This window comes from Rhinoraja longicauda, chromosome 36 (assembly GCF_053455715.1).
Source record: "Rhinoraja longicauda isolate Sanriku21f chromosome 36, sRhiLon1.1, whole genome shotgun sequence".
In the NCBI taxonomy this organism is placed as follows: Eukaryota; Metazoa; Chordata; class Chondrichthyes; order Rajiformes; family Arhynchobatidae; genus Rhinoraja; species Rhinoraja longicauda.
Genome location: NC_135988.1, coordinates 14,315,646 through 14,328,047, shown reverse-complemented (window position 1 = coordinate 14,328,047; position 12,402 = coordinate 14,315,646). Strand labels below are relative to the sequence as shown.

Below are 12,402 nucleotides of genomic sequence, written 5' to 3'. Positions count from 1 at the left end.
ACATAAAAGGGCAAAACGTTAAGGCGAGAGGGTTTAAGGGTTTGGAAAGGTATCTGAGGGGTAAACATTTCCATGCACAGAATGATTGATATCTGCATCTTGCTGCCAGACGAGGCGTTGGCATTGAGTTCAATCACCACCTCTGAGGCATTTGGACAGATACTTGAGTAGGCAAAGTGTAGGTGGATACGGACGATGCAGGCCAATGGGGTTAGTGAAGATGGGCAGCAAGGTTGGCATGGGCTTTGTGGGCCGAAGGGCCTGTTTCTCCGCTGCACAACTCTAAACTGTAATGCAATACTGTAATGTCTTGGATTTTAACACTTATTTAAAACTCAGTTAAACTCAAGCGAGGAGTTCGGGCATGGGTTTTATTCTCCCTCCGCTTCCCCTGGCCTGTCCAGCTTTTTGCTTCGTGCTTCTTTGCTTTACTCCTGCTCCAGTTGTTCCATTTGTGCAGAGGAGGCTGGAAGGAACGAGCTGGGCACTCAGTCCAAGTCCCCAGAGCCCTGGAGACTCGACCTGGGTTGTTTTGGTGCAGCCCATCAACTTGCTGTGGTCTCCACATCCCGAGCTGTGACGTCTCGTGTGTAGGTGGGGTCCACGAATCTGCTCATTCCCCAGGTCGCTGGGCATTGGAACGTTGACGGTGGGTGATGGTGGGTGAGGGGCAGGAGGTCCACCCTGCTGGCCGTTGGAAGGTTGGACACCATGCCCGCCCAGCACCCAGCCCACAACAGGCAGCAAGGTGCCAACCAGGAAGACTCGCTCAGGCCTCTGCTGGATCCCAGGTTTCTCCCAGGGCCATTTCTCTGGGATAAAGCTTATGTTTCCTGTTTTTTTGTTTGTAATTTGCTGCAGAAAGTAGAGACTCCATTGCACATGGCAGCCCGGGCGGGGCAGACTGAGGTGGCACGGTTTTTACTCCAAAACAAGGCCCAAGTCGATGCCAAGGCCAAAGTGAGTCCGACAGGTGTGATCTGTGAGCAGATGCAGGGTGGCTTGCTGGCACGCGTGACTGTCCGTGTGTATCTGTGCGTGAGTATGTCTGTGTGTGAGTGTGTGTGTGTGTGTGAGTGTGTCTGTGAGTGTGTCTGTGTGTGAGTGTGTGTGTGAGTGTGTGTGTGTGTGAGTGTGTGTGTGCGTGAGTGTGTGTGCGTGAGTGTGTGTGTGTCTGTGAGTGTGTCTGTGTGTGTGTGTGTGTGCGTGAGTGTGTCTGTGTGTGTGTGTCTGTGAGTGTGTCTGAGTGTGTGTGCGTGTGTGTGTGTGTGTGTGTGATTGTGTGTCTGTGCGTGAGTGTGTCTGTCTGTGTGTGTGTCTGAGTGTGTCTGTGTGTGTCTGTGTGTGAGTGTGTGTGTGTGTGTCTGTTTGTGAGTGTCTGTGTGTGTATGTGAGTGTGGTCTGTGTGTGTGAGTCTGTGTGAGTCTCTATGTTTGAGTGTGTCTTTGTGCATGTACGTATCTGTGTGTGTGTGAGTGTGTCTGTCTATGAGTGTGTCTGTCTGCACATAACAAGGTGTGTCTGCATGTGAGTGTGCGTGTGTGTTTGTTGCTGTGTGTGAGTGTGTGTGTGAGTGTGCGTGTGTGTTGCGTGAGTGTGTGTGTGCTGTGTGGTTGTTGCTCTGTGAGTGTGTGTAAGTGTGCGTGTGTGTTTGCTGTGTGTGAGTGTGTGTGTATGAGTGCGTTTGAGTGTGTGTGAGTGTGTGTGAGTGTGTGTGTGTGTGTGTGCGTGTGTGCGTGTGTGTTTGTCGCTGTGTGCGTGTGTGTGTGTACCATTAGACCATACAAAGGAGCAGCATTAGGCCATTCAGCCCATCGAGTCTACTCCGCCATTCAATCATGGCTGATCTAATTTTCCCTCTCAACCCCATTCTCCCCACAACCCCTGACACCCGCACTAATTAAGAATCTGTCAATCTCCACTTTAAAAATAACCAATGCCTTGACCTCCACAGCCATCCGTGGCTATGAATTCCACAGATTCACCGCCCTCTGGCTAAAGTAACCCCTCCTCACGTGCATGCGTCTGTGTGCCTGTCTCTCCACATGCCTGCGAAAGAGTCCGGGAGTTTGATCATATCTTAATTATTTGATCAACAGAACTAACACACGTGTGATTAGGTGTCTGCGTGTGTGTGTGCATGTGAATGTCTGCTTGTCCACAGTATGCTTTGTAAATTAGATCGCTCGGTGTAGATGGGTGAGTGTTTGGTTACGGATGTACAAAGGGTATTTAGGGCCGTAACCCACATGGCCCTGGGTTTCAGATCTCTGCGTCTCCTGTGCATGTTTTCTCTTCCACAATCTGTGTCTTGTTTTAGTAATGCTGGACTTAATTGGCAGAGTTTTGCTTCAAGCCTTTTGCGATTTTTTTCGATCACACGCAGCGGCATTTTGTCCTTGTTATTTTAGTTTCTGCGGAATGATAAGTCGATGCTGAATCACCTCTGCTCTTCCGTTCCCCCTGCTCCTTCCCACCGTGACACAGAATCGCGAGGGACCTGGGAACGGTGTCAATCTCTCTCCAACCATCTGATTTTTAACCAATAATAAGTCTAATCAATTATTCACAAGAATAATATGTACAATACCATAGAAACATAGAAACATAGAAAATAGGTGCAGGAGGAGGCCATTCGACCCTTCGAGCCAGCACCGCCATTCATTGTGATCGTGGCTGATCATCCCCAATCAATAACCCATGCCTGCCTTCTCCCCATATCCCTCGATTCCACTAGCCCCTAAGGCTTGGTAGGTTTGGCATGTCCCCTACAACTCTTACCAACTACTACAGATGCACCATAGAAAGCATTTCATCGGGATGCATCACAGCTTGGTTTGGGAACAGCTCCATCCAAGACTGTAAGAAACTGCAGTGAATTGTGGATGCAACCCAGGTCATCACACAAACCAACCTTCCTTTCATTCCATCAGCGAGACCAAACATAGACTGGGCGATCATTTCGCTGAACACCTTCATTCAGCCCGCCTGAACCTGCCTGATCACCCGGTTGCTAAACACTTCAATTCTCCCTCCCATTCCCACACTGACCCTTATGTCCTCCCTTGTCCTAGTGAGGCTAAACGCAAATTGGAGGGCCAGCATCTCATTTTTGACTTGGACAGCTTACAGCCCAGTGGTATGAATATTGAAGGGAGACACAAAATGCTGGAGTAACTCAGTGGGACAGGCTCTGGAGAGAAGGAAACGGTACCAAACAATACCAACAAACCCACCATAGTACAAAGCAAAACAAATATCAAATACACTGAGTATTAAACAGTTATCTTACACTCCTTGTCAAGGATGCATTCCACCCCCCGCGGTGCCCAGCGGTCCCGGAAACCCCCAGGGTGCCCGTGGACAGCGCGCAGTCCCTCTCCAACCCCACCCGGGCGCGAACGTAACCCCGGAAAAGGGGCAGGCAGCCGGCTCGGGCAGAGCCCTCTTCCGCCTGGCGCCGTGACTCTCAGATGGCCAGCTTGGCCAGGCCCAGGAGCAACCCAACCAGGACATCTTCAGCCTCCCCCCCACCACCCTCTCCCCTACGCACAGGGTGTCCAGAGATGAGGGCGGTGGGTGTGAAGTGCAGCCAGAAGGCAAGGAGCAGCCCCTTTAGATATTGGAACAGGGGCTGCAACCTCACACACTCCATGTACACGTGGACCACAGACTCACACACTCCATGTACACGTGGACCACAGACTCACACACTCCATGTACACGTGGTACACAGACTCACACACTCCGTGTACATGTGGTACACAGACTCACACACTCCATGTACACGTGCACCACAGACTCACACACTCCGTGTACACGTGGTACACAGACCCACACACTCCGTGTACACGTGGTACACAGACTCACACACTCCATGTACACCTGGTACACAGACTCACACACTCCATGTACACGTGGTACACAGACCCACACACTCCATGTACACGTGGACCACAGACTCACACACTCCATGTACACGTGCACCACAGACTCACACACTCCATGTACACGTGGAACACAGACTCTTCCAGCCCGCAGAAGTGGCAGGCGACAATCATTGGGCCCAGTGAACAACATGAAGCTTAAACACATGGGTCTTGAAAAGCCTTGCCTACATTTGACCCACTATAGAACCAATAGGTACAACCAAGAGTTATATTTAACTCTCAGAATATTATTTGATTTTTGCTGTTTGCCATCACAGTGGATATTTTTAAGGCTGAGATAGACAGATTCTTGATTAGTACAGGTGTCAAGGGTTATAGGGTGAAGATTGTGCTTCAAGACTGCTCTCTAGTTGTGGTAGGATGGCCCATGAACACGAAAAGCAATTTGGTTTAGTTTAGTTTACGATCGTGTGCCCCGACGTGCAGTAAAAAACCTTTGTTTACGTGCGATCCAGTCAAGGAATAGACTATATTCTTCAGGGGATCTTATTGAAACATATAAGATGATTAAGGGATTGGACACGCTAGAGGCAGGAAACATGTTCCCGATGTTGGGGGAGTCCAGAACAAGGGGCCACAGTTTAAGAATAAGGGGTAGGCCATTTAGAACGGAGATGGGGAAAAAACCTTTTCAGTCAGAGAGTTGCGAATCTGTGTTATTCTCTGCCTCAGAAGGCAGTGGAGGCCAATTCTCTGAATGCATTCAAGAGGAGCTAGATAGAGCTCTTAAGGATAGCGGAGTTAGGTGGTATGGGGAGAAGGCAGGAACGGGGTACTGATTGAGAATGATCAGCCATGATCACATTGAATGGCGGTGCTGGCTCGAAGGGCCGAATGGCCTACTCCTGCACCTATTGTCTATTGTCTATACCTGTATACAATCAAGCCGTTTGTCCCAGGTAAAGCCTGAACTTTGCCTGGTCACAATATCTACGGATAGATCCGGCCCATTCAACTCTTGTCTCGAAGATAGACACAAAATGGTGGACTAACTCAGCGGGACAGGCAGCATCTCTGGAGAGAAGGAATGGGTGACGTTTGGGGACGAGACTCTTCTTCGGACTCACCGTCCAACCTTGGCTGATCTATCTTCCCTTCTCAACCCCATTCCCCTGCCATCTCCCCATAACCGTTGACACCCGTACTAATCAACCATTTAATCATGACCATGAAACGTCACCCATTCCTTCTCGCCAGAGATGCTGCCCGGCCCACTGAGTTACTCCCGCATTTTGCATATGTCTTCGGTGTAAACCAGCACCTGCAGTTCCTTACTACACACTCCACCAATGCCGCCTTTTCTGCTGAGTTCCTCCAGCACTTTGTGTTTTGTTTGACAATAGACAATAGACAATAGGTGCAGGAGTAGGCCATTCAGCCCTTCGAGCCAGCACCGCCATTCAATGCGATCATGGCTGATCACTCTCAATCAGTACCCCGTTCCTGCCTTCTCCCCATACCCCCTCACTCCGCTATCCTTAAGAGCTCTATCCAGCTCTCTCTTGAAAGCATCCAACGAACTGGCCTCCACTGCCTTCTGAGGCAGAGAATTCCACACCTTCACCACTCTCTGACTGAAAAAGTTCTTCCTCATCTCCGTTCTAAATGGCCTACCCCTTATTCTTAAACTGTGGCCCCTTGTTCTGGACTCCCCCAACATTGGGAACATGTTTCCTGCCTCTAATGTGTCCAATCCCCTAATTATCTTATATGTTTCAATAAGATGTACAGGTATGTAGGTTAATTGGCCGGGTAAAATGTAAAAATTGTCCCTAGTGGGTGTAGGATAGTGTTAATGTACGGGGATCACTGGGCGGCACGGACTTGGTGGGCCGAAAAGGCCTGTTTCCGGCTGTATATATATGATATGATATGATATATGATATGAAGATCCCCCCTCATCCTTCTAAATTCCAGTGTATACAAGCCCAATCGCTCCAGGTTTGAGGTTGGCAGCGTCTGCAGTTCCTTCCTACTCACAGTTGTCCTCTTGTTATAACGACCAGCGCACACACCTCCATATTGATCCCATCTCCCACCAATCGGCCGGTGGTTTGGTATTGACGATGAATATTGTCAATACCAAACAACGAATGTAATTAGACAGCGGAGGTATTCCATGTGGAGGCGCATGGTAGACACGGTCATGCCTCACACCGCTCGTGTTCCATCTGTCTACCCCACGCAGGACGATCAGACTCCCCTGCACTGCGCCGCCCGCCTTGGCCACCTGGAGGTCATCCAGCTGTTGCTGGCGAACGGGGCGTGCCCGAAGTCAGCCACCACAGCGGGCCACACCCCCCTGCACATCTCCTCGCGGGAGGGCCACGCCCAGGTGGCAGAGGTCCTGCTCGACCACGGCGCTTCGCAGACCAAAATGACCAAGGTACGGGGGCACAACCTCCGGGGGGCGCTGTGGCGCGGCGGTACCTCACAGCGCTTACAGCGCCGGAGACCCGGGTTCCATCCCGACTACGGGTGCTGCCTGTACGGAGTTTGCACGTTCTCCCCGCGACCGCGTGGGTTTTCTCCAGGTGCTCTGGTTTCCTCCCACATTGCAGCCCCAGAGCGCCAGAGAGGCGGGCTCGATCCCGACCACTTTTTTTTTTTTAAATATATAAAAGTTTTATTCCAAAGAAAAACATACAAACATACTAAGCAAAATGTGATCAAACAAAAGCCGCCTGTATCGGCAGTTTACAAATTAAACAATTATCACATTAAATTCCCGCCATCTCTGTCAACAATACATTCAACCCCCCGCGGCGACCAGCGTTCCCGGAAGGCCTCCAGAGTCCCCGTGGACACCGCGTGTTCCCTCTCCAGGGACACGCGGGCACGGACGTAAGCCCGGAACAGGGGTAGGCAGCCAACTTCTGTGAGGCCGTCGACTGCCCGCTGCCTGGACCCGCGGATGGCCATCTTGGCCAGGCCCAGGAGCAGACCGACAGGGAGACCCCCTCCTCCCTCCTGACCCTCCCCCCTCTGTACCGGGTGCCCAAAAATTAAAAGCGTAGGGCTAAAATGGAGCCAGAACTTGAGGAGCAGCCCCTTCAGATACTGGAACAGGGGCTGTAACCTCACGCACTCTGTATACAAATGGTACACGGTCTCCTCCTCGCCGCAGAAGCGACAGGCGGCAGACGAGACCGTGAACCGGCTCAAGTACCTGTTACAGGCTATAGCCTTATGCAACACTCTCCACCCCAGGTCCCCGATGTAAAGCGGGAGGACCCCCTTATAGAGAGACCTCCACTGGGGACCGCTCCCGCCGTCAGGTGGTAACACGGACCGCCAGGGCGTGTCCGGACGGAAGACGAGAGCGAGGAAGTGGAGAGTGTGCAGGAGCAGCCTGTACAAAACGCGCCTCTCCGCGTCACGGAACGGCACGCTGGGCATCTGGGAAAGGCGGCTCATATTGTGTGGGGCCGGCTCTCGGGAAGGGACCCGTGCCGTGGGCCCAATGAGCAATTCCGACGGAGCGGGGGTAAGCCCAGTCGGAATCGCTCCACGCACACGCCTCTCCTCGACACCCACCGTGACAGGGTGAGGACCGGCCCCCCTCACAACCACAGCACCCCCCTCCCCCTGAGGAGCAGCGCCCTGGCTGAAGGTGACCAAATTCCTGGCTCTCAGGAGATCACGGTAAAAACCAGGCAACTCCCGCCTAGCGCGCTGACTCATGCCCGCTACCGGGAGCCGTGATCCCTCCTGGAGGCAGCGCCCCTGGCAGAAAAAGTACGTGGCCAGCGAGTGCCATCTGGGAGGGCACTCGGAGTACACGTACCTCCGCAAGGTCCTGAGTCGGAGGGCTGCCACCTGAGTGCGGACGCAGACCAGCGCCTGACCGCCCTCCTCCGACGGGAGACTCAGAACCCCAGCAGAGACCCAGTGGTTCCTCTCACCCCAGAAGAAGTTAACTAACCTCCTCTGTATCATGGCGATGAAACGAGAGGACGGGACCAGAGTGGCCAGCCGGTACCACAGCAGAGAGGCCACCAGCTGGTTTATGACCAAAGCCCTACCCCGATATGATAACACACCAAGGAGGCCTGACCAGCGCCCCACACGGGCGACCACCTTCGCCTCCAACTCCTGCCAATTCGCCTGCCAAGCCCCCTCAGTGGGACTCAGGTAGATCCCCAGATAGAGGAGGTGCGTGGTGCTCCACGCAAAAACTGCCATCTCCTCCGGCAGGGAGTCTACCTGCCACTGACCCACCAAGAGCCCAGCACACTTCCCCCAGTTGATCCTGGCGGAGGATGCGGCTGAGAACACCCGCTGGCACTCACGCATCCTCCGCAGGTCAACCGGGTCGGTGAACATTAGTAACACATCGTCGGCGTAGGCCGAGAGAACCACCTCCACCCCCGGCCCCGGCAAATCTAAACCTGCCAGCCGCCTCCGTAGGAGGCACAGGAATGGCTCCACACAGAGGGAATAAAGCTGGCCGGACATGGGGCATCCCTGACGAACCCCCCTTCCAAAGTGAATGGGAGCCAACAAAGAGCCATTGACCTTGACCAGGCACTCTGCGGCAGCGTATAGGAGCCGGACCCGGGCCACAAAATGGGGTCCGAATCCAAACGCCCGCAGAGTCCCGAGAAGGTAGTCGTGTCCCACCCGGTCAAACGCTTTCTCCTGGTCAAGGGAGAGAAAGGCAACGGACTGACCAGCCCTCTGGCACAGATGGATCAGGTCCCGGACCAGATGGATATTGTCCTGGATGGACCGGCCCGGGACTGTGTAGGACTGGTCAGGGTGGATCACATGGGACAGCATGGGCCCCAGGCGATTGGCCAATGCCCGTGCAAAGACTTTGTAACCCGTACTGAGAAGAGAGACCGGGCGCCAGTTCTTCAAGAGGCGGAGATCGCCCTTCTTGGGTAGCAGGACGACGACTGCCCTGCGCCATGAGAAGGGCATCTCCCCGGTCGCCAGGCTCTCCCCCAACACCTTCACATAATCGCCCCCCAGGACACCCCAGAAGGCTCGAAGAAACTCCACAGTCAGCCCATCCAGCCCCGGAGACTTGCCCCTACTGAGCTGGTGCAGGGCACCAGTCAACTCCTCCAGAGTTAGGGGATCATCGAGGCGCTCAGCCACCTCCCTGCACACTACGGGTAAGCCCTCCCACAGCACCCCTTGTGCCTCCCCACTAGATGTTTCCTCGGAGAACAGAGTGTCATAGAACGACCAAACTGAGGCACCGATCCTCTCCGGATCCGTGATGGAGGAGCCATCGTCCGCAAGCAACACGACAAACTGCCTGCGGGCACCTCGGCACTTTTCCAGGGAGAAGAAAAAGGGGGAGGCGCGGTCCAGATCGTGCAACATCTGGACTCGCGACCTCACATACGCGCCCCGGGACCTCCTCAGCTGCAAGTCCCTCAGTGCCCCTTTCTTCTCCTGGTACTCCTCCCACTCACACGATTCCCCCTCCGTCTGACCCAGGCGAGACTCTGAGTCGAGCAACTCTCTCTCAAGCCGTCCGATCTTGGAGTCCCGCCCCTTGGTCGACCCCCTCGTGTAGTCCTGGCAAAACAGACGGACGTAAGCCTTCCCTACATCCCACCACTGCCTTAGGGAAGGGAAACGCCCCTGCCTTTCCCTCCACTCCGCCCAGAACTGCTTGAATGAGTCCCGGAACCGGCGCTCCTCCAGCAGCCGGTTGTTGAAGTGCCAGTACGCGGACCCTGCCCTTGTGCGCGTCGGGATAAAGTCCACTCGCACCAGGCAGTGGTCCGAGCACGGCTCCAACCGCATGGAGGCTGCCGAGACACAGGACACATAAGCCTTAGACACATATACACGGTCAATACGGGAACCACCCCCCTTAAACCTGTATGAGAAGGCGCCGGAGTTGGGATGGAAATTCCTCCAAGCATCTACTAGCTCAAAAGAATCCACCAACTCCCTTAATGTCTTGACCGCTGCCGGATCGCGCTGAATGCCAGAGCGATCTCTCGCCTCAAGGGTACAATTAAAATCACCCCCCAGGAAAACACACTCCCCCCGATCGATGGTGTTCAACAGCGCGGTCACTTCTTGTGTTAACCGCGTCTGCATAGCACCGCTCTTGGGGGCGTACACATTAATAAAATGTAATGGCACGCCATCCAGGCGCACGGCCAGATACAACAACCGGCCTGGTACAATGTCCTGCACCATGACAATCTCCGGCTGGAAAGATGGGGCCAACAGGAAGGCCACTCCACTCGAAATGGAGGTGAGATGGCTCATGTAGACCCCCCCCTTCCCACTCCAGGAGCCAGGTGGGCTCGTCACTAGCCACAGTGTGTGTTTCCTGCAGGAAGCTCACCGCGTACCTCCCGTCCCTCAGCACCGAGAGATGGTGAAACCTACGGAGAGACTCCCTGGCCCCATTAATATTCAGGCTGGCTATAGTGAGCTTCATTTTGAAAGCGCACTAGAACTTTTACCAGCCCCCCGTGACGGAATGGAGCCTCCCCGAGCTCTCTGCCCTTTCTTTAGGGACTTAAAAAGCTCTTGGAGCTGGCGCCGCTCATTTTTCAATAAACCTGCCATGTTCCCCTCCTCCTGAAGGATGGCATAAATGGACTGCAAGGGTACCGTCAGGTCTGACCAGAGGTCGACAGCCAGATCTGCCTTATTCCTCTTCCCTCTGCTGTCCTTCAGAAACTTCCGGAGTTCCCAGATATCAACAAGCCGAGACACGGGGCTGCGGGTGGGACAGTCCATCAACTCACTGTCGCTGGACTCCACGTCCCCCTCCTCCTCCCACTCAATGTCTGAGCCCGAGTCTGGATAGTTCTGACTCCCAGCCGCCTCGCTCACCCCTCCCTGTGAGGTGGGCGGGTCGGCCACATCACCCGGTCCCTCCTCCGTCACCATCCCACCCCCAGGATCAGTGACGGGGGCAGGTACCGGTACCTCTAACTGTGGCAAGCTGCCTGGTAAATGGCCAGGCTCCTGCACACCCCCACCGCCCTCTGTAACCGGATTGGGGGCAGTGATGTTGGAGGAAGTCTCCGGGGCGGGCAGTGAGAGGGTACGTCTGGAGTCCGACCGAAGGACACGATCCGAAACGACCATGTCCTCCTTCGCACCCAGGGCACCCGGCCCAGCACCGTCACCCAGAGAGTCCCCGTCCCCCACCACCAGGGGAACCACCTCGCTCTGGCCCTCAGGGGGCGATGTTCCCGGAGTCTCCCCTGCTCCCTCAGCCGATGGGGCAGCACACCCCTCAATAGGACTCGTAGCCTCAATGGGGAGCATGGGCTGGGGACCCACCCCCACACTCAAGTCCCCCCCATCAATCTTCCCCTGGTCACCCTCTAAGCCAGCGGACGCAATCCCTGGGGGAACAGCCCCCTCGGGTAGTGTGTCACCACTCTCAGGTGGTCCCTGCACTACAGAGGCATCCTCCTGCCCACAGGAAGCGTGTACTGGGTACTCTGCCTCAACAGGGGAGAAACACCTCCCTTCAGGTCGCCCCTGACCTTCAGGGCCGTTCTCCGTGTCAGAGGACCCGTGCCTCCTCCTCTTATAACCACTAGCGTGCGGTGGTACAGTCAGCTCCATTGCTGAAGCCTGTTCCTCCGCCCCGCCATCTACCTGCTCATCCTCTCCAGCCCTCAGACCCTCAGGCTCAGAGGCGAGCTCGATAATATCTACTGCCGGGGGACCCTCATTAAGGTGACCTTCTGCCTGGCGTCCCGCTTGAACGTTCTTCTTCTTCCTTTTAGCTTTCTTACTGTTCTGTCTCTCCCAGCGCCCCTCATCCACCCCCCACCCTGCACCGGCATCCCCCGCCACAGGTACGGGACATGGGGGTGGTGGGGGAATGGAGGATGGGGGCAAGGGAACAAAGTCATCACGGGCCACCGTGGTAGAACCAGCAGCCCCAGATGGGCCAGCACTGCCTTTCTGGGCCACCTTGGTGGAGCTGGCAGCCTGGTGCTTGGGACAATTCCTGCGGAAATGCCCCACCTCTTTGCATGCATGGCAGCGTGCTTGGCCCGTGTTCCAAAACACGCGATAGCAGAATCCTTCCCATTCAACCTCAAAACACCCCTCCATATCAATCCCCTGTGCTAGCTGTATGTACACACGGCGATTGAACGTTAATACATGCTGCATTTCGGGATCATCCAACCTATGCAACAGTTTGGTGGGCCCAGACCGCACCTCCCCCAGCTTAGTTACATGTGGGAGCAGGAGCGCGTCCGGAACATAAGGGGGAACGTTGGACAGCATGACCGGCAGCACGGGCCGTCCCCATGGGTCCACCGCCATGTAAATCCCAGCCACCGTGATCCCCCTTTCCAATGCGGTAGCCACCGACTGCTCAGTCTTTAGGATGACAACAGCCTTCCCACTGACCACCGCGCCTGCCATTATGGCCTTCTTGCCAACAGTCTCCCCCAGCGCGGTTAGCACAGCCTTGAAGGTAATGTTGCCCTGCAAG

General features: G+C 54.9%; 1 protein-coding gene across 2 annotated transcripts in view; it reads left to right on the top strand.

Annotated features, from left to right (window-relative positions):
• Nucleotides 1–12,402, top strand: part of LOC144610464 (ankyrin-1-like) — a 205,171-nt gene that overhangs the window by 83,530 nt on the left and 109,239 nt on the right. For both annotated transcript variants that reach the window (XM_078429192.1, XM_078429191.1), the window contains exons 13-14: nucleotides 862–960; nucleotides 6,139–6,336. In XM_078429192.1, coding sequence (XP_078285318.1) covers nucleotides 862–960; nucleotides 6,139–6,336 — 297 coding nt within the window. The remainder of the gene's footprint in view (nucleotides 1–861; nucleotides 961–6,138; nucleotides 6,337–12,402) is intronic.